This window comes from Phacochoerus africanus, chromosome 5 (assembly GCF_016906955.1).
Source record: "Phacochoerus africanus isolate WHEZ1 chromosome 5, ROS_Pafr_v1, whole genome shotgun sequence".
In the NCBI taxonomy this organism is placed as follows: domain Eukaryota; kingdom Metazoa; phylum Chordata; class Mammalia; order Artiodactyla; family Suidae; genus Phacochoerus; species Phacochoerus africanus.
Window position 1 is genome coordinate 12,830,852 of NC_062548.1, and position 21,638 is coordinate 12,852,489.

Here is a 21,638-nt window from a genome sequence, read left to right on the forward strand (position 1 = left end):
CCACTGCGCCACGACGGGAACTCCCTAAAAAATAATTTTTAATCTAACAGCCACGCCTGTGGCCAATAGAAGTTCTCAGGCCAGGGGTTGAATCAGAGCTGCAGCTGAGGCCTACGCCACAGGTCCAGCAGCACCAGATCTGACCCGTATCTGCAACATATGCTGCATCTTGTAGCAACACCAAATATTAGCCCACTGAGTGAGGCCAGGGATCGAACCTGCATCCTCACAGAGACAGTGTTGGTCCTTAACTCACCTTAGCCACAGCTGAAACGCAAGTTCTATGCATCTTTTAGATAGCACTTAAATATTTTAACTTGTCTTAGTCATGATTACTAGACATGAATTTATATATTTAGTAAATTTATGTATATTCTTTAGCATGCTGTTCTATAAAGTATGCTATATATAAAGTTTTGTTTCCATACAACTTAGATATGTGTAAGAGTTCCTCAACAATCTCTGAGACCTCTCTTTTGTGCTTCCACTTTTTGTCTTTAATTGGACAAGTATCTTCTCCCCTCTTGTTTTTCAGAATTTTCAAGGCTAAAAAGAGGTACTCAGTATGAAGCGTGTGCTTTGGTTTTTTGTTTTTGGCTTTTTTTGGGGGGGATTTTTGGGTTTGTTTTTCTTTTTTCTCTTTTCTTTTTGACTGCAGGTGGAAGTTCCTGGGCCAGGGATCAAACCCAAGCCACAGCATCGACTTAAGCCACTGCACTGACAACCCTGGATCCTTAACCTTCTGTGCCACAAGGGAACTCCTAAAGTGTTTTAAAAATAAAATTTAAATACTCGAGGCCTTATAATCAATCTCTTATTGTAGCAATTCTAAGAACTACAAAAAAAAAGAGGAAGTGCTACAGAAAGCAGAAAAATTACAGAGGTGGATTATTAAATATTAGGATATATTATGTAGAAAATAAGTGATTATATGTTGGGTCATCTTAAGAACATATTAGTGCCCCCAAACAGGGATTTATCACTGAGGTTTAACTTTCTCTCAATTTTCAGAGAAATGGAATGCTCGAATTACTGATCTACGTAAACAAGTCGAAGAGCTGTTTGAAAGAAAGTATGGTAAGTCTGACCTCAAAATCTTGTAATATTTTGTTCGTGTGCATTTTAACAATGGAAATACTGCTCATCTAATGTGAGCAAGTCTCATTCTACCTGTTTGTGCCTCCTTACAGATCTGTCCCTGAAAATGTGGTGGATAGTGTCAGTCCAAATGTGAGAAATTTTGTCTGTCGATTTAATATAAAGCTTTGAGAGTTTTACATATATATTCAATGTAAAATCTTAGGTCTTGGAGATTTAATTGAAGATTATTTTCTTAAGCAATAATCTTTCTTAATCCGATGTATTAAATCTAGTGTTCATCTCATTTTCCCTATTATCTTGACATATATATCTGAGTTTGTTAGATCTTAAATCCTCTTTTCCTGTTATTTTAGTATTCTATCCTGTAGCTTCCTTTACATAGTGATTGATCAAAGAAAAAAGATGCAGTATCACTCACTCAATGGTATATATCAAATGCTCAACTAAAAATAGCAATGGTTTAAAAATATCTGTTTTCCTTTTTTTTTGTTTCAAGAAGTTTTTACCTTGCAAACAACTGGCAAGCTGTAAAATTGTCTAACACACTGACTTTTAACTTGAAAATATAATTTCTTTAGTGCTCTCCTGCATCACCAAATTTCTGGAAGTGACGTTTTTAAATGATAAACCAAATTGGGATTATTTATTTTATTTAATTAATTAAATTAATTATTATTATTATTATTATTATTTTTGGTCTTTTTGCCTTTTCTAGGGCCATTCCCACGGCATATGGAGGTTCCCAGGCTAGGGGTCAAATTGGAGCTGTAGCCACCGGCCTACACCAGAGCCACAGCAACGCGGGATCCGAGCCGCATCTGCAACCTACACCACAGCTCACAGCAACACCGGACCCTTAACCCACTGAGAAGGGCCAAGGATCGAACCTGCAACCTCGTGGTTCCTAGTCTGATTCGTTAACCACTGCACCACGACGGGAACTCCGGAATTATTTATGTTAATAAGCTTGAAACAAATGGTTTTCGCTCATAGATGATAACTTACCCCTCAGTGAAGATATAAAGTTAGAGTAAATTTAATGAGGAATTCAGTAACTTTTCCTTTTATGTTTTCAGTTATTTCCTTAAGGTTCTCTTTGTATTTTTCCCACTTCTCAGTAGTCAGAGTCTTTTGCAGGTGACTTTAAGTGGACCATTTCAAAGCAAAACTCATAACATGTTGTACCTGGAAACAGTAGATCGTGGTGCTAAGATTACGGGCTGTGGGGACAGACTGCCTGGCCGTGTCTCTTTATTCTCTCAGAGCCGTGCTCTCCTCACTAGGGAAAGGCCTAGACCTACAGAACTGTAGGCCTATTGCGAAGGTTTGATGAGACATGAGCTTGTGCTTGTGAAGGGCTTCCTACAATACCTGGAGTGTGAAAGCATAATAAATGCTTGCTGTTTATGTTTTTGACATTATATATTTAATTTAGTACTATTATGAGTAAAAGTAATTTATTTTTCACATCAATTTTATCAGCATCAGTGCTTCTCAGAAAGAAAGGCAGAAGTACATTTTACTTTTTCTTTTTTTAAGGGCCAAACTCGTGGCATATGGAGGGTCCCAGGCTAGGGGTCAAATTGGAACGGTAGCCTCTGGCCCACACCACACCACAACCACAGCCATGTGGGATCCGAGCCACATCTGCAACCTACACCACAGCTCAGGGCAGTGCCGGACTCCCTCCCAGGGATGCCGGGGGTCTAACCCACAACCCCATGGATACTAGTCGGATTCGTTTCTGCTGCGCCACAGTGGAAATTCCCTGTTTTACTTCTGTTGCATTGGTGATGTATTTGATTAATTTGTATTAAGAGAATGTTGACTAATCATGAGATTATAATAACAATATTCACATTTTACACTTTCAAAGCATCTTTATGGTAATTGCCTTCAGGAAGATATTTCATTGTTATGTGTGAAAATGATTTTCAAATATATGTCAACAAAGGAAATTAAATCTATCTCAGAATTAATGTGTGATATGGTGCATTTGAAACTTTAGTACAGAGATTAATGTTTAGTAATTAAAAGTTAACATAAAGTACCAGCCAAAGAGTGGAACTCTTCTGAGGGGCGCTTCCTGAGGGAGCGGGGCCTGAGGGAGGTCCCCGTAGTCCCTTTTGCTTTGGGACCTCTTTGGCGATGTCGGCAGCCCCCGTGCTGCTCCTCACCTCGCTGGAAAGCAGTTTATACGCCTGGGCTTGGGCTGCGTCGATCATGGGCACGCGACGACTGTGAAGGAGTATTGTTATGTGTTTGCCATGCAGTCAAAGAAAAATTGGCATTGTTTTACTTGGTATTGAAAAGTTTACTGTGTGCTTTTTAAATGCTACCTAAAAATGTGCTTGTGTTGTAGGTGAATGTAAACTGATGCTTTAGAAAATCTTTTATGAAATTCCTATTTCCAAACACCCTCTAGCGTGTCCGGTCACCCACGTTGAACAGTGTTTTAGTATTACAGGGTTTTCTTTTTTGTGCTTTCCCGTGTCATCTGCTCTTGTGGCACAAACATTTTAAAACTGTGATGTGTCAGACATCATGTCATTTCACCTCTCACAAGTCTTCATTGCACAAAGCCGAAATGGTGAGAGGAAGGCATTCTTTTTTTTTTTTTTTTTTTTAGGGCCACACCCACGGCATATGGAGGCTCCCAGGCCGGGGGTTAAATCAGAGCTGCAGCCACAGCAACACGGGAACTGAGCCGTGGTGGCGACCTACACTAACCTCATGGCAACACTGGATCCTTAACCCACTGAGCGAGGCCAGGGGTCGAACCCCTGTTCTCATGGATGCTAGTCAGGTTCGTTAACTGCTGAGCCACAATGGAAACTCCAGGAAGGCATTTTTTAAATCTGAGTTCCATTATCACAGCTAAAAACATTATGCCACTTGATACCCAGTGACATTTAAATATCCCATTTGTTTAGCAAATCTAAATTCTCTTGTGGCACAGTGGGTTAAGAATTCAGTGTTGTCACTGCAGCCCCTCAAGTTTGATCCCTGACCTGGGAACTTCCGCCTGCCACAGGTGAGGCCGAAAAAACAGAAAGAAAATGACAGTGGAGGAGTTTCTGTGGCTCAGTGGTAACAAACCCAACTAGTATCCGTGAGGATGAGGGTTTGATCCCTGGTCTTGCTCAGTAGATTAAGGATCTGGAATTGGTAGGTCAGCAGCTACAGCTCCAATGCTGCCTCTGGCCTGGAAACTGCCGTATGGCACAGGTACTGCCCTAAAAAGACAGGAAGGAGGGGAGGCGGAGAGGGAAGAAAAGAGAAGAAAATGACAGTGGACTTTTTTTTTTTAAAAAGTAGAAAAACCAACCTTTTGAAATCTGTTTAATAAAATTATCAAAGTCTACTTGTTATATTTGAATCTTAGGATTCCCCATACTTTTGAGTGTTTGCAGCTCTTTTATTTTATTCTCAGATACATAAATCTTAGAATTTTTATAGTTCAGAAAAATCTCCTTTAGTTATTTTATTCAAAAGTCCTTCTTACATGAATAGTATCTCTTTCATCACATGCTGTATGTATTAGCTGATATTAACTGGACATTTGTCTAGGTTCGTATGATGATTCTTTTCTATAAACTATGCTTAATGCTTGTCATTTCATGATTTTTCCTTTCTCTTTTTATCCCTAAAGCTCAAGCTATAAAAGCCAAAGGTCCTGTGACGATCCCGTACCCTCTTTTCCAGTCCCACGTGGAAGACCTTTACGTGGAAGGACTTCCTGAAGGAATCCCTTTTAGAAGACCATCCACCTACGGGATTCCTCGCCTTGAGAGGATATTACTTGCAAAGGAACGGATTCGTTTCGTGATTAAGAAGTAAGACGCTTGGACTTTTTTTGTCTGTTTTCTTGATTGGTGCCTTTTTAAATTTTTTTTTTATTTTTAGGAGTGTACCTGCAGCACATGGAGGTTCCCAGGGTCACAGTGGAGCTGCAGCTGCCGGCCTGCACCGCAGCCATAGCAATGCTAGATCCTCGCTGCATCTGTGACCTGCACCACAGCTCACGGCAACACCGGATCCTTGACCCACTGAGTGAGACCAGGGCTCGAACCCGCATCGTCATGGATACTAGTCGGGGTCGTTATGGCTGAGCCATAATCGGAACTCCCAGTGCGTCTTTTTATACTGTACAAATATTCATTAACCAGTAGGGCTATAACTAACATAACTGATTTTCTTTCTTTCTTTTTATATCTTTCTTCCCTTTTTTTGGCCCTATGGACTTCCTAGGCTGGGACCAAATCTGAGCCACCATTTCAGCAATGCTGGGTCCTTAACCCACTATGCCAGATTGGGGATTGAACTGCCTCCCAACACTGTAGAGTTGCCGTGTTCCCTTTGCATCACAGCATGAACTCCCTCGCGTACCTGATTTTCATACAGGCATTGTTTGCTTTTCCAGTGTTTGCTAAGACTGCTGAGGAAATATTAAAGGAATTATTAATATAATAACAGTGTCTTAGAGTTCCCATTTCTGGCTCAGCAGAAACGAGTCCAGCCAGTATCCATGAGGATGCGGGTTCGACCCTTGGCCTCGCTTGTTGGGTTAAGGACCTGGCGTTGTCATGAGCTGTGGTATAGGTCGCAGACGTGGTTCGGATCCTGTGTTGCTATAGCTGTGGCTGTGGTGTAGGCCAGCAGCTGTAGGTAGCTCTGATTTGACCCCTAGCCTGGAAACTTCCTTAGGCTGTACCTGCAGCCCTAAAAAGCAAAAAAGTACCGGGAGTTCCCTGGTGACCTACAAGGGAAATTATCCAGCATTGTCTCTGCTGTGGTTCAAGTGACCCTGGCCTGGGGATTTTCCTGTGCTGTGGGCAGGCGTGGTTAAACGAACTGAAAGCGGCAGTTGAAATGGCATGTGTGAATGCTTCCATTTAAAAATGGGAGCCACATCACATATTACCACATTTTCTAACTAAAATTTCTCTTAAAGTAAAAGGTTTTAAAAAATAAGAGCAACCTATTTCAGGAAATGTAGATATATGGAGACTTTTTATTAGATTCATGAGTCAAGTGTTGGATTTGTTTTTTGTTTTTTTTTTTTTTTTTTTTTTGTCTTTTTGCTATTTCTTGGGCCGCTCCCACGGCATATGGAGGTTCCCAGGCTAGGGGTCCAATCGGAGCTGTAGCCACCAGCCTACGCCAGAGCCACAGCAACGCGGGATCCGAGCCGTGTCTGCAACCTACACCACAGCTCACGGCAACGCCGGATCGTTAACCCACTGAGCAAGGGCAGGGACCGAACCCGAAACCTCATGGTTCCTAGTCGGATTCATTAACCACCGCGCCACGACTGGAACTCCTGGATTTGTTTTTAAATGGGAACAATTGGAGAATAGTTGTCTATGAAATTAAGAAATATAATTGCTAAACTGAAATATTTAATTAAAAGGCTAAAAGATTGTTAGTCCTATAAATTGTAAAGAACATTGCATCTCTGAGATGTAAATAAGGATGTTTCAGTCCTTATCTAGTGACATCTGACCTAAAGTGAAAAGTATAGGGAAAAAAAAGTATAGAAAATGAGTAGCAGTTATTTTTCAAGCCTAAAAAATGTGTGGAGCAGGATACATGAGAGGAAAACAAAGAGATGTGCTGAGTCACATTTCATAAAGTTTCTGTGCCCTCCAGATGACGTAAGAAATCATTAGATTCCAGAGAATAAGACCGTGACATCCGTGAGTGAAAATCACACTGATTATACCCTTGGAAGTTGTAACACATTCTTTCCAAGTGTGAAGTAAGAATGATTTGATCCTTGAATTCTGTAGCCGGCCAAACATGTATACAGCAAATAAAGATTCCAGCATTCAGGTTCCCATGTGGCACCTTCGGAGTGCGGGGACGCAGGTTCGATTCCACGCCTGGCACACGGGTCAAAGTTCTGGCATGGCCCCAGCTGCTCCTTGTTTCAAAACTGTGGCTGGCTCAGATTTTTTGGCCAAAGAAGAAAAAGAAAGTAAAAGATTCCATCCAAGAAGAGGCTGGGGAGTAGTCTCTTATGAAGTTGAATGGTAGACAAAAAGGGCTTGTTATAAAACCCTGGTCTTAGTCCGCAACCATAAACAAGTGCTTCTTCCTCCTACATACTGATACATTAATAAGCATGTGGTTTTAGGAACTTTTTTGTACTGTTGTTTTCTTATAGTGCTTGCTTTTTAATTTATTAGAAGTGTGACGTTTATAACAATATTTAAAGAAAAAATTATTTTGTCGATTTTCCTCATAGCTGCTAGTCTTAAAGCGTATACAACTCTTATGTTTGGATATTTAAATGCTCTTGCAAGCTAATCACAAGGTACTCCTGCTGTTTTGATGCATTGCTTTATGGGAAGCCATCTTCCACATTTGGAAGGGACTTTTTAAGTCTTTCCTCAGAGGTTACTGTGGTTAGTCCTGATAAACATAAACCATCTTGTTTATTTAGAAGGGTGATTCCACATGTTAGCAATTGTTTAACTTCACATCTCCTTAATATTGTTCAAAAAGTGCTTGCACCATTGACTGAATCCTGTGTTAGTTTCCAGCATTTCTGAGGTTTGGGGTGATGGGGTCTTGCTTCTCTGTGATTGTGCTCTCCTCCCCTCTCCCTGTTACTTGAGGCCATTACAGGAAAATAGAATGATGTTGGGTCTGTGTATATAACTTTTTAAAGTTAGATTATGCAAATTCTGTGATTGATGAGTTACGTTTTAAGGGGTGTTTCATATATTTGGAAAATTCAAAAACATGCATCTTGCCCTGCAAATATTATTTTTGGAATATATTTAAGATTTGTATAACCACATTATAGACATGTTGAAGTAAGGTGGTCTTTAATGCAAGATGGAAGAGTCTCATTTAAAGTTTGTGTGGTTTGCTTCCTTTGGTGTTGTGCTCTTCTGAAATATCTTTGATTTGATTTATAAAAGTTAATGCTTGTGTGTGTATACACACATTCCATGAAGCACCTCATGAAACAATATACCATTATCATTTGGTTTAATACTCTGGAAATCTTGAGAAATTAGGATTTAATTGTGCTCAGGAGTCTAGGTCGTCTTTTAAAAACTGGCCTTGGTGAGTTCCCGTTGTGGTGCAGTGGAAATGAATCCGACTAGTCACCATAAGGATGTGGGTTCGATCCCTGTCCTGGCTTAGTGGGTTAAGGATCTGGTGTTGCTATGACCTGTGGGGTAGGTCGCAGATGGAGCTCGCATCCTGCATTGCTGTGACTTTTGTGTAGGCCGGCAGCTGTAGCTCCAATTCAGCCCCTCTCCTGGGAACATCCATGTGCTGCAGGGGTGGCCCTAAAAGGGAAAAAAAAAAAAAAAAAAACTGGCCTGCATGACTGAAGATGAAATAAGTACTACTCATTTTAACTGAAATATTTTCTAGTAAATATTTAGTAATTTTTCTCATCTTTCAGACATGAACTTTTGAATTCAACTCGTGAAGACTTACAGCTTGATAAGCCAGCTTCAGGAGGTAGGTTTCCAGTCTTACGTCAAATTATATGTCAATTCAGAACGTGAAAAATAAACTCGTTTTCTTCCTAGAAAGCCTTTATAAATCAATGTAGATATCACATTTCTGGTTAGATTATAAAAGGACCATGTTTGTTCTGCTTTTGAGATACATAATATATGGAATATAGTCTATATTAGTGGAATTATCATCTGTTACTGTGCCCAGGGCTTAAATGAGACTTAACGCACATAGCCCTAGGCATCGTTTGTTTGTTAGATGTGTTTTGAGGGAAATACAGTTGTGATTTGTTCTCCTTACTTGCTTTTGGCAGGGGGGATTTAAATACAAATTGCATCACTTAGAGTTGGTGAAATAGAAGGATTGCCAGCATTATTGTAGCCCTAGACTTACCGCAGAAATCGCCTGCTAGCTGCTCTTGAGTAAAATGAATTCTATTTCCTGGCTTTTATGATGACACTTCAGAGTATCTGTGTAAAATCACTCCTAAATTGTAAAATTTCATTTTTGTCATTGTTTTGTGTGCTTTTACTCTTTTTATTCAGTGTTAGCTCTGTTTTAATAAACAAGGATTCTGAAAATCTTAGAGATGATTTTAGTTAGAACAGGAAAACAATACTAGCTATTTAATAATTTATAATATTTAATAATGTATTACTGTCATCAAATTAGAGAATTTGTGTATGTTACTCTTGCAGTAAAGGAAGAGTGGTATGCCAGAATCACGAAATTACGAAAGATGGTAGATCAACTTTTCTGCAAAAAATTTGGTAAGTCTTAATTTTCCCTCTCTCTAAAGTATATTAGAGAATAATTTTTCCAGATTTTGCTTTAAGAAAGTAAATACAATGAATGACTCATCTCTAGTATTTTTTTTTTTTAAATTTATTTTGAAACGTTTTAAACCCATTCAGAAGAGGAGACACTGTTGTAATGAACCCCCGTGTACTTGTTACTAAGTTGTTCAGACTGTACAGGTTATTCAGCACAGGGCATTGCACAGTTCAGGGATCCTTTTGTCCTCATAGCTTTTCTTTTCATTTCATTTCTTTTTTTCTTTTTTTTCTTTTTTCTTTTTTGTCTTTTTAGAGCCATACCCGCGGCATATGGAGGTTCCCAGGTAGGGGTCAAATCGGAGCTGCAGCTGCCGGCCTACGCCAGAGCCACAGCAACTCGGGATCCGAGCCACGTCTGCGACCTACACCCCAGCTCACGGCAATGCCAGATCCTTAACCCACTGAGCAAGGCCAGGGATCAAACCCGCAACCTCGGTTCCTAGTCAGATTCTTCTCCACTGCGCCACGACGGGAACTCCCTCATAGCCCTTCACAGTGGTGGCTGTGCCTGGGTTATCTTGTTTGTGGTGCTTGCTGTGCTTGCATCTCTAAACACTTAGAATACTCAGATTTGGTTTATCACTGCAACTGCTTTTGTTTCCACAAGGAACACCCTTACTTTGTCCTGCTTTTTGGCAACATTCAAAGTAGTTGTCTTATTTTTTTTCTTAAGCATTTTAAACTATTTTTATGGAAACTTCCAGTGGTTACTGACTCTCTTGCTGACTCGGTCTTCTTCGCTCTCTCACCGGCACCTCCCTCGGGTTCATTCTTTAAACCGTGGCGTGCTCCTCCACGGCTCAGACTGAAGCCCTCTTCTCTCATCTTGCCTTCTCCATAGTAGTCCACCCTGTCTGTCAGAGGGGAGTGTTGGCTATATTCCTCATGCCTTTCTCCCGCCACCCCTTTGTGTCCATGCAGCTATTGGAGAGCTCTGCAGACCGCACGCGTCCTAAGGAAATAAATCCCCTATGAGCCTCTACAGCGTGTTCCTTTCCCAGCCCACTGAGCGGCATCACGTTCTACTCAGTTGTCCAAGCCAAACCCCTAGCAGTCAGGCTTGGGTTCTTCATTTCCCCAAGGCCTTCTGCTGACTCTACATTTAAAACATATTGCAGGAGTTCCCGTCGTGGCGCAGTGGTTAACGAATCCGACTAGGAACCATGAGGTTGCGGGTTCAATCCCTGCCCTTGCTCAGTGGGTTAACGATCCGGCGTTGCCGTGAGCTGTGGTGTAGGTTGCAGACGCGGCTCGGATCCCGCGTTGCTGTGGCTCTGGCGTAGGCCAGTGGCTGCAGCTCTGATTAGACCCCTAGCCTGGGAACCTCCATATGCTGCGGGAGCGGCCCAAGAAATAGCAAAAAAAAAAAGACCAAAAAAAAAAAAACCATATTGCAGGAGTTCCCTTTTTGGGCAGTGGGTTAAGGATCCAGTGTTGTCCCTGAGTGGCCATGGCCAAAAACCAAACCAAAACAGCAACAGCAAAATACTGCAAACTCACTTCCTTCTTCTTCACTGTGCTTTGTCAGTGTAGTCAAAGCCAGTGTCTTGCAGTTCCTGTGTGGCTAAATAGGTTAAGGATCCAGTGTTGTCAGTGCAGCGGCTTGAGTGGCTGCTAGCGCAGGGGTTTTTGATCCTTGGCCCTGAAACTGTAGCATCCATTGGGCCTCATTGAATTAAAACACTGAGAAGACCAAAGGAAGGATAGACATGCCACAGTAAAGAGAATGTAGGGCTTCTCGCAGTTTTGTGAAAGAAACGATGTGTTTTGCCACAAAAAATCCAGTCTTCTGTGTGAGGATTCCTGTTCCTCACATGGTTTCCAAAAGTACTGTATGGCCCCGGTCTTTCTACGTGTAAGTGATTTACAGTGTTGTGCTAATTTCTGTTGGATAGCAAAGCGGCTTAGATGTACACATGTGTGCGTTCTTTAGTAGTCCTTTCCGTCATGGTTTACCCCAGGAAGTTGGACGTGGCTCCTTGTGCTCTACAATAATATGTCGGTTGCCTGTCCCTTATAAATGTGACAGTTTGCATCTGCTCTCCCTCAGCTCCCAGTTCATTGTTTTGTCTGAGTATATGACCAAGAGTCAGATTGCTGGATCATGTGCTGATTCTCTTTTTAGTTTTCTGAGCAAACTCCCTACTGTTCTCCATAGTAGTTGCACTCACTTACATTCCCACCAGCAGTGTAGGAGGGTTCCCTTTTCTCCACACCCTCTCCAGCCTTTGTTGCATGTGGCCCTGTAACTTAAAGACCCAGTAAACCAGCTTTTAGGTGCAACTCAAGTGCAGTTACAAACTTAGATCATTTAATTGTTTCTTATTTTCAGAATCCATGTACTTACATTTTACTTACTAAACCATTTAACTCCCTAAGAATTTAAAGCATTGGGGAAATTTCAGAATATAAGTTTTTCCTCATCAATATCTTTGTCCACCCATCATGAATATAGGACCTTAGTTAAAATTTATCTCCTCATACATGAAGTCAGAAATCAGCTAATGAACAATAAACTAAAGGGTTTTCGCCACTTTAAAAATCATTATATTTCCAAGGCATTTAGTAAAATAAGATTCTGAACATTATTTATCATTAGAGATGCCGCCATAGTGTCATAATTCATGAGTAGGTGACATATGATAATAAGCATTGACATGAACGGGTTTAAACTTCCGGCCTCACATTTAGTTCTAGAAGTTGAGCCTGGTATAAACAGCCAATTCTATTTGGTCATTGCTGCTAGCCAGCAAGCTGACTTTTCCTCCGTGGCCGTGGAAACAGAAGAAGGTAGCATTGTATCAGAGCCAAGAGGCTAGGTAAGAGTTTATGTATTATTACATTACAAACAACAAAATCCTGCTCGTGGCCCTGTGTGTGTCGCCTGGAACTGCACTTATTTAAAGAGACAAAAGCCAGAAGAATGGTTGATTTCTTTAAGGTTTCTGAAAGGGAAAGAAGAAACATAAGATTCTCTATAGTATCAAACATTACAAGTCTTGAAAGTTATACTGCATTAGTCCCATAGTGCATCATTTAGCACCTGTTAACCCTTGTGTGTCAGTTGCTAAGAACTCAGCGGTACGGAAGAGAGTGCTTTCCCGGGGGAGGACTTCTTTTATAAGTTAGGGAAGGATGCAGAGTAAAGCAACATGTCAATACATATTACATTAGAAAGTGTTAAGTGGTCAGAAAAAATTAAGCCGAATAAGGGGAAGAGGATGGTTACTTAACATGGGGAGGCCTCCTTAGTAGCGTGAACAGCTCAGGTCAAACTATGTTGGCCTCCCCTTTTCTATAACTAGGTGCTATTTTTCTATCAGTTCCAACAACGGGTTCTTTTTTATCTTAGAGGAAGTTTATTAAAATTAGGATTATGTGGTTTTTTGTTATATTTAAGAGAGTATTACACACACGTGTGGGTGTGATTGCTTCTACCGTATTTTTTAAGGAAATACTTCTTTCAACAACTATGGTCTAAATTCCATTATGTTTGGTTTTTCAAACTTGCATTCCTTACTTACATCAAAGAGATTCTAATACTTATCAGATGTGGTGCTTCATGGAAGGAAGAAATTAGGACAAAAGGCCTCTGAATTGGAGAAGAAAGTCACACTGAGCATCTAAGAAATGCAAATTAATCTTTCAAGGAGCCATTCTCTTTTAAACCATCAGATTGTAAAATATTTAAATGTGAACACACAGAATACAAGAAACATTTGTAAATGCTGATATTTTGTAAATTGTTTGCATCTTTATTGTTTCAGTTCTGTTTGGATGTGGCTTCAGAGTAGGGATTGGTAATCATATTTTTACCTTTTTTTTTGTCTTTTGTCCTTTTAGGGCCTCACCCTCAGCATAAGGAGGTTCTCAGGCTAGGGGTCTAATCAGAGCTGTAGCTGCCCGCCTACGACAGAGCCACAGCAATGCCAGATCCTTAACCCACTGAGCGAGGCCAGGGATCGAACCCGCAATCTCATGGATCCTAGTTGGATTCGTTTTCGCTGTACCACGACAGGAACTCCCATATTTTTATATTTTAAAATTTCAATTCCAAACCTATTCAAAATTAGCAGAATATTACGATGCATTCCCACATACCCATTTTTTGTATTCAACGACCATTAAGGTTTTCCACGTCTTGTTCATCCTTGAGCTTGTGTTCCCTTGCAGGAGTGTTATAAAGCAGGTCACAGGCATTGTGCCATTTCACTTGTTTAGTGCACGTCTGTCCGTCAACAGTGTTGACATTTGTAAACACCGTCACAGTGTCATCATCACATTTGACAGAATTAATACTCTTACACAAGCCTTCATTTTGTTTTCTTATTCACCTGAAAAATACCTCTAAAGTTTTTGCTTTGAATCCAGATTTAACAGTAAACAAGGTTCTTGATAGGTCTCTTTCAGTCTAAGCCAGTCTCTGCTTACTATTTTTATTTCGCATTCCGTGAATTATTTTCTTTTAAAATAGTACGCTCATGAGGTTTAAGGGGTAAGGGACTTTAATCTCATGGTCATAGTACAGATAAAAGTATAGCCTGGAATGTTAGCTTGCAAAAGCCAATAAAAATTATTACACTCATAAAACATTTAAGTAGCAGAAGCCTGCATCTAGAGACTTGAAAAAGTAGCATTTAAGTTGCATTCTTTATTGTTGATCCTGATTTTCCTCTACTTATTTATTCTAAAAGATAGTGGTTTTTGTTTTTGTTTTCGCTTTTAGGGCTGTACTCCGGCATAGGAAAGTTTCCAGGCTAGGGGTCGCATCAGAGCTACAGCTGCCAACCTGTGCCACAGCCACATGGGATCTGAACTGCGTCTGCGACCTTACAACACCACAGCTCACCGCAAGGCCAGGGATTGAACCCACATCCTCATGGACACTCGTTGGGTTTGTTTTTGCTGTGCCACAACGAGAACTCCAAAAGCTACTTCTTGATCGTAGGTCATTTAATGTTTGCATTTGCTGTATTAAGTCTATTTCAGTAGTTAGTATAGATGTTTTCAGAGTATGCTTTGCTTTTTAAAAAGTTGATGTGTTCTTTGCTATGAATTGAATTGAAATATGACTTCAACAGGAACTTAGCCTCCAGCCTTCTGAATTGCTTTTCTTTTGTAAAGCCGAAGCCTTAGGGAGCACCGAAGCCAAGGCTGTACCTTACCAGAAATTTGAAGCACATCCCAACGATCTCTACGTGGAAGGACTGCCAGAAAACATTCCTTTTAGAAGTCCCTCGTGGTATGGAATCCCAAGGCTGGAAAAAATCATTCAAGTGGGCAATCGAATTAAATTTGTTATTAAAAGGTAGGCTTATGATTTTGCAGAAACAAATTTTAATGTCATCCTTGAGAAACACGTAATGTCATGAAAGTGGGCCTTTTTGGCTCACAATTGGACTTACTCTCCATATTTAAAAGTAATACATTTAGATTCTTTTTTGTTGTTGCATCCTTGGCACGTCCCTGGGGTAGAGAGGGAACCCGTGCCATGGCAACCCAAGCCGCTGCAGTGACAACCCGGATCCTTAACCCACTATGCCACAGAGGAACTCAGAGATGCCTTTTTTTGAGGAAATGTCTGCGTAGTACCAGATACCAGTTACAGTTTATCCCAGCAGGAGCCCTGTCCTTGGGAGGTCTGATGCATTAATGCAGTCAAGTGTCACAGAGTGCTTTGGGAGAGAAGGCAAGGGTGGCAGGCAGGTTGGTCACTTGTGCGTAGAGAATGCAGGCAAGGGGTGTCAAATAAAGGAAGTCAGTCCAGTAAGGGCAGGGAGGTGTCAGTTGCAGCCCCACCGCTCTGTGTGGAGGAGTGACGCCCTTGAGAGCGCAGTGGGTCGGACAGACTGAGATGGCCCAGCTGGGGCACGTGGAGTTCCCAGGCCTGGGATTGAATTCAAGCTGCAGTTTTGACCTACACTGCTTCCGTGGCAACACTGTGCCAGGCTGGGGATCAAAACCACACCTCCACAGTGACCAGAGCTGCTGAAGTTGGACTCTTAACCCACTGCACTACAGCAGGAACTGCACTATCTTTTTTTTTTTTTTTCTCCTTTTTTTTAATGGCCGCATCTGTGGCATATGGAGGTTCCCAGGCCAGGGGTCAGATCGGAGCTACAGCTGCCAGCCTTCACCACAACTCATGGCAATGCCGGATCCTTAACCCACTGAGCAAGGCCAGAGATTGCACCCGCATCCTCCTGGATACTAGTTAGGTTCATGACCCACTGTGCCACAACGGAAATTCCTCTATTGTCTTCACTACAGAAGAATTGGGGTGGAATTTGCTTACTGCTTGGGGTTGTGCATCTGTAGGCTTGATTGTTGGGACAAGCTTGAGGATGACATGGCCAGCTTTATCTAGCTGTAATGTGCTCTGCTTTGTCTGAGATTTAGAAACAGGTTGAACCGATTTGGGGCAGAAAGCAACTGTTTTGCACAAGCTTAAAGTGCCTTTGAGGACTGGGGGTCCCAACCAGAATCTTAGTCAATTGCTATTTTCAAAATCTAGAGTCAGCAAAATGACTTTTCCTGTGGAAATGAGGCCGAATGAACCATATTGGGAGTCAGGGTGGTCCTAGCGCTCTCATCCTCATATCAATTGTATTTTTACAGACCAGAACTTCTGACTCACAACACTACTGAAGTCACTCAGCCGAGAACAAATACACCAGGTAAGAGAGTTGTGAAATTCCCTTTTTTTTTTTTTTTTGGCTTTTTAGGGCCGCATTTGCGGCATATGGAGGTTTCCAAGCTAGAGGTTGAATCAGAGCCGTAGCTGCCGGCCTCCGCCACAGCCACACAAGATAAGGTGTGTCTACGACCTACACCACAGCTCACGGCAACGCCGGATCCTTAATCCACTAAGCGAGGCCAGGGATAGGATCCTCGTCCTCCTGGATGCTAGTCCAGTTCGTTAACTGCTGAGCCACGACGGGAACTCCATGAGATTCCTTTTTAAGAGCTTAAACGCGTAGTTTTTAAGCTTTTACTTGTCTTTTAAAGCCACAGAATTCTTCTTTTTCCACCCAGAAAATCTTCCGTGGACGCGCAATACAGGCAAACTCCTTCATTTATCAATGTGAACACAGTTTTAGGGAAACTGGAGCTTTGCATTTAGATCAGTGGTGCTTAGTAGAAATAAAATGTGCAACACAAATGTAGCCATTTATGTTCTTTTAAACTTTTTAGTAGCTAGATCCGTGTTGCATCCTATAATCAATACAAATAAGTACATGATGAGTTAAATTACTTTTTTTTCTTTTGGCTGCACCCTCAGCGAGAGGAAGTTCCAGGGACCACGGATTGAGTCCGAGCCACAGCTGCGACAGTGCTGGATCCTTAACCCACTGTGCCATCCCGGGGATCAAACCTGCATCTCAGCAGTGACCCGAGCCACAGGGGGAATGCCTGCATTCCATTTGTTTATGTTCTTTATTTGAAACTCTGGTGTGTGTGTGTCACACAGCACGCCTTAATTGCAGCAGCCACATTTTAAGTGCTCAGTTGCCCGCATGCAGATTTAGACCTCAGTCGTTCTTCACAAGGCCTTGCTTTTCTAAATGACAGATGCTGAGGTTGCAGCAGCTCTATTTGACATCTCGCCCGGTAGAAAAGAACCCGATTAGAGTCCTGTTATCAAAAGACGCTCCATTCTCCCAGTCCTTAGCAGTACTTGGCCTTCGACCATTCATAGTGGACCTTAGACAGAATTAGAAGTTTTCCTTCATTCCAACAAAACTCCTTGGTCTGCCAGTGACCCACACGTTAGTCTTTGCCGGGCCAGTGGAAGTCCTAGAATACCTGTCAAAGAGTCGTGTTAGTCACGGCCATCAGAGACGTGTACTTGACCCTTAGGTACCAGCTGTGTGCTCAGATACACCATGCGGGTTCACTTTGCTGTCAGTTTGGGTAGATGTCACATGTGAGAACGTTCTGGAGCTAACCAGGTAATTGAGTTTGAAGGGGAAGAATAAGGCAGTGCTCTGTCCTTGCGTGGGATGGTGCAGAGGTCCCTCTGCATTAGAGGAGCAAAGGCAGGAGAAGGACGTGGAGCCTCAGGAGGAGGAGGAGAGCCGGGATAGCGTTACAGTAATACTCAAACTTGGTTTGGCCAGACTTACTTCCTCTGGTTGAATGGCTGAGGTATAATAGTCAACCCTTGAGATGCTACATTTTCTTCTTAAAAAAAAGTTTGAAAGTACTTCCGCGGTTGCAGTAAAGTACAAGAATGCTGAAAGACATTGTGAGGCCCCCAGCCAACCTTCGGCCGTGTCTTGAGAACTCGTCCAGCACGTCTTGCCGCCTTGCCTCCGAGTCGGGATTCTTGCTCTCTCTGCGCCTTGGCGCTTGCTCTGCCTGTCCCTCCTTCCCTGGCCAGAGCCTCCGCCCTCCCTCCACTGTCTCTGGGTCCACCTGCGTCCTCGCAGCTCAGCTCCAGCACACGAGCCCTGATTTTCTGTCCAAGAAAGTGGCACATAGATGTCTTTTAGAATAGCTTATTCTTTCCCTCATTTCTGTTATATTTTAAAGGGGATGTTCTTTTATAAATAAGAGTAAGAAAATAAACCGAATTGTAGATGTGATAGTGTTGAGTGGCATCTCCCTAACCGCTGTATCATTTATTTCTTGCTGGGATTAGGGAAGTTTTCCTTTGTGAATCTGTAGGCACATATCTGTTCAATTAAAAAAAGGAATGGGAGTTCCCGTGGTGGCGCAGTGGTTAACGAATCCGACTAGGAACCATGAGGTTGCGGGTTCGGTCCCTGCCCTTGCTCAGTGGGTTGACGATCCGGCGTTGCCGTGAGCTGTGGTGTAGGTCGCAGACGCGGCTCGGATCCCGCGTTGCTGTGGCTCTGGCGTAGGCCGGTGGCTACAGCTCTGATTCGACCCCTAGCCTGGGAACCTCCATATGCCGCGGAAGCGGCCCAAGAAATAGCAAAAAGACAAAAAAAAGGAATGCCTGGAGTTCCCATTGTGGCACAGGCATTGGAACCATGAAGTTGTGGGTTTGATCCCTGCCCTTGCTCAGCGGGTTGAGGATCCAGCGTTGCCGTGAGCTATGGTGTAGGCCGCAGACATGGCTCAGATCCGGTGTTGCTGTGGCTGTGGTGTAGGCCAGCAGCTGTGGCTCTGATTTGAACCTTCACATGCTGAGGGTGTGGCCCTAGAAAGTAAGTAAGTAAATAAATAATAAATGGAGGGAGGGAGAGAGGAGGGCAGGCAGGCAGGCAGGCCTGTATGAAGGCAAGTCCTATTCTGGCTGAACCCGGTACAAGGGGCCTGAGTCTTAGGCACCTGATCCTCCCATGCTTGGCAGGGTTCCTTGATGTACCTCCAGGGCACATTGGTTTCATGAACAAGTTCTTCTGTATTTATTGTGCAAACTTACATTTGAATTTTGTCTCCCAGAGTTCCCGTCGTGGCGCAGTGGTTAACGAATCCGACTGGGAACCATGAGGTTGCGGGTTCAGTCCCTGCCCTTGCTCAGTGGGTTGACGATCCGGCGTTGCCCTGAGCTGTGGTGTAGGTTGCAGACGCAGCTCGGATCCCGTGTTGCTGTGGCTCTGGCGTAGGCCGGTGGCTACAGCTCTGATTCGACCCCTAGCCTGGGAAGCTCCATATGCCGCGGGAGCGACCCAAAGAAATAGCAAAAAGACAAAAAAAAATAATAATAATGATAATAAAAATAAATTCTGTCTCCCTGTACGACTTCTGATATTTGGCAAGTGCAGGAAATCATTCTCTTCCCTCTGACTCCAAAGTCTCTGGATTGTGCACCTAAAACTACTATAATGTTATATGTCAGTTATCGCTTTCTTGTTTAAATGGCATTACTGGAAAGAATAGCATCCAGTCTAATTTTGTGTCAGCACCCATAAGGGACCTTGTTAATTAGATTTGTTTTTGCTTTCTAGTCAAAGAAGATTGGAATGTCAGAATTACTAAGCTCCGGAAGCAAGTGGAAGAGATTTTTAATTTGAAATTTGGTAAGTAAAGCAGTGATTATGTCTTAATTGAAAAACAGTAGTCAAAGGCAGTGTTCCGAATGCCCACTACAGCAGGTGTTTCTCCTGGATTCAGCCTTCTGTGTCACAGTGGGAGAGGAAGGGAGGAACTGGGCTAATTCTCAGTCCCTCTGTCCGTATGTCTAATGTGGCTAACGCCGATTGGCAAACAGGATTCATCATCTGTTTCAACTTGAATGTGTTGACAGCACTCTCCTGGAACACTGTCTTGATGATTCTGAGGAGGCTCAGCAAGAGTGTTTCAGGTGATTGGGTGGGTCAGGCTTGGAGAAGGAAGTGAGGAGTGGGAGTGGGAGCAGCGTCCTGGGGCCTTGTGGTGGGCACTCTAGTACCGGGAATTGGCGTTTGCGTCCCACACTCTGCTTCTCGTCTCTCTAGCTTGACCAGTTCTGCCCAGATGCATCGTACACACCTCTACTCTCTTAAACAGCACACTTGCACCTAGACGATAACACAAGGGCTGGGTAGGTGCCATTTCAGTGGAAAGGGCTGTAGTTCATTTCTGCCCAGAGCACAGAGGTAATTTTAACTGACTGTCTTTTTCTTTTTCCTTTTTCTTTTCTTTTTTTTTTTTTTTTCGGTCTTTTTAGGGCTGTACCTACAGCATATGGAGGTTCCCAGCCTAGGGGCTAAATCAAAGCTGTAGCCACTGGCCTACGCCATACCCACAGCATCTCAGGATCCGAGCCACATCTGTGACCTACACCACAGCTCACAGCAATGCTGGATCCTTAACCCACTGAGCGAGGTCAGGGGTCAAACCCGCATCCTCATGGATGCTAGACAGATTCGTTTCCACTGAGCTACGACGGGAACTCTGACTAATTTTCCTTTTGATTCCAGGTGTTAAAGTGTTCCTCTTAAAAACATTTTTAGGCTTTTTCTTCAATTTCACAGACTCTACGGGAAATACCTACATTATTTATTAAGTAGAAATTGCTAGATTGTTGGGAACTCTTGCATAAAATATTTGAGAGTGCTCCAATGTTCACTATAGTGATCATTTGGCAGTATATACAAATATCAAATCATTATGCCCCACACCTGAAACTGATGTTATCTGTGCATTATACCATAATTTTTTAAAAAAATAAAAAGAGAATGCTATCAGACAAAAGCTAAAGACTGTGCAAATTTTAGCTCCCACAATTTATGTTCTCTTACACTTTCAGCTCAAGCTCTTGGACTTACAGAGGCAGTGAAAGTACCATACCCTGTGTTTGAATCAAACCCCGAGTTCCTGTATGTGGAGGGCTTGCCAGAAGGAATTCCCTTCCGAAGCCCTACCTGGTTTGGAATCCCACGACTTGAAAGGATTGTCCGTGGAAGTAATAAAATCAAGTTTGTTGTTAAAAAGTAAGTTCTCTTTGTCTGGAATTAAAACAGTTAAGTTTTAATACGATTTAAATTTTTTCCTAGCTACATGTTCCCGTTAGGGCTTTGGGATCCCTGATGGAAAAGTGTTAGCTCTCCAAGTGTCCACTGCCTTCAGCCCTTTAGCCTGTACCTGCCTTTCTTCTTCAGCACGAGGAGGGTTGTAACACCTGCCTCACAGTGGTGGTTTTCAAGTGTGTGAGACATGCTGTGATGTCTCTTAGTATTTGTAGATATTTGATGGAAGGATCAAAATGCTGATTTTCATGTGCTCTGTTATTCCTGATTAAACCTAAGGGCAGCTGAGTTTTAACAGTTGGGTTTCTCATGTACATATCTGCAGCATTTTGGTAGTTGAAGCTAAACCTAGTGTTAGTTAATTTTCACGTTCATGAAAGAAGTCATTTGCTTTTCATAAAAATCACTTAGCAGGTAGTTGTGGGAAGGACAAGTGAATTTTTCAGTCCATAATGATAGAAATTACTGTTGCATTGTAGTTGTTTTGTGGTCACCTTTATAATAAACATTGGTCATTACTGTTTTTACTGGTTGTGAAGACCAGGATGACACTGGCCACTGTAATGTTTCTTGGTTTTCTCTCTAGACCTGAACTAGTTATTTCCTACTTGCCTCCTGGAATGGCTAGTAAAATAAACACTAAAGGTAAGAGATTGTTTTTCTTTATTATACTTCAGTGCATTAAAACATCCTGAACCATTAGCAGATGCCTTTTTCGGGCTTTCGGTTTGTTGTTTGCTTTGTAAGGTATTTTATTTAACGGATCCCCCTTTCTCTCTCTGCTTTTTAA

At 42.4% G+C, this 21,638-nt stretch overlaps 1 protein-coding gene across 6 annotated transcripts in view; it reads left to right on the forward strand.

The window, feature by feature from the left end:
• GTF2I (general transcription factor IIi) overlaps positions 1-21,638 on the forward strand; it is a 109,889-nt gene that overhangs the window by 70,878 nt on the left and 17,373 nt on the right. For all 6 annotated transcript variants that reach the window (XM_047779899.1, XM_047779902.1, XM_047779900.1 and 3 more), the window contains 9 exons: positions 1,012-1,077; positions 4,754-4,937; positions 8,531-8,589; positions 9,288-9,359; positions 14,550-14,733; positions 16,044-16,102; positions 19,346-19,417; positions 20,629-20,812; positions 21,435-21,493. In XM_047779899.1, coding sequence (XP_047635855.1) covers positions 1,012-1,077; positions 4,754-4,937; positions 8,531-8,589; positions 9,288-9,359; positions 14,550-14,733; positions 16,044-16,102; positions 19,346-19,417; positions 20,629-20,812; positions 21,435-21,493 — 939 coding nt within the window. The remainder of the gene's footprint in view (positions 1-1,011; positions 1,078-4,753; positions 4,938-8,530; positions 8,590-9,287; positions 9,360-14,549; positions 14,734-16,043; positions 16,103-19,345; positions 19,418-20,628; positions 20,813-21,434; positions 21,494-21,638) is intronic.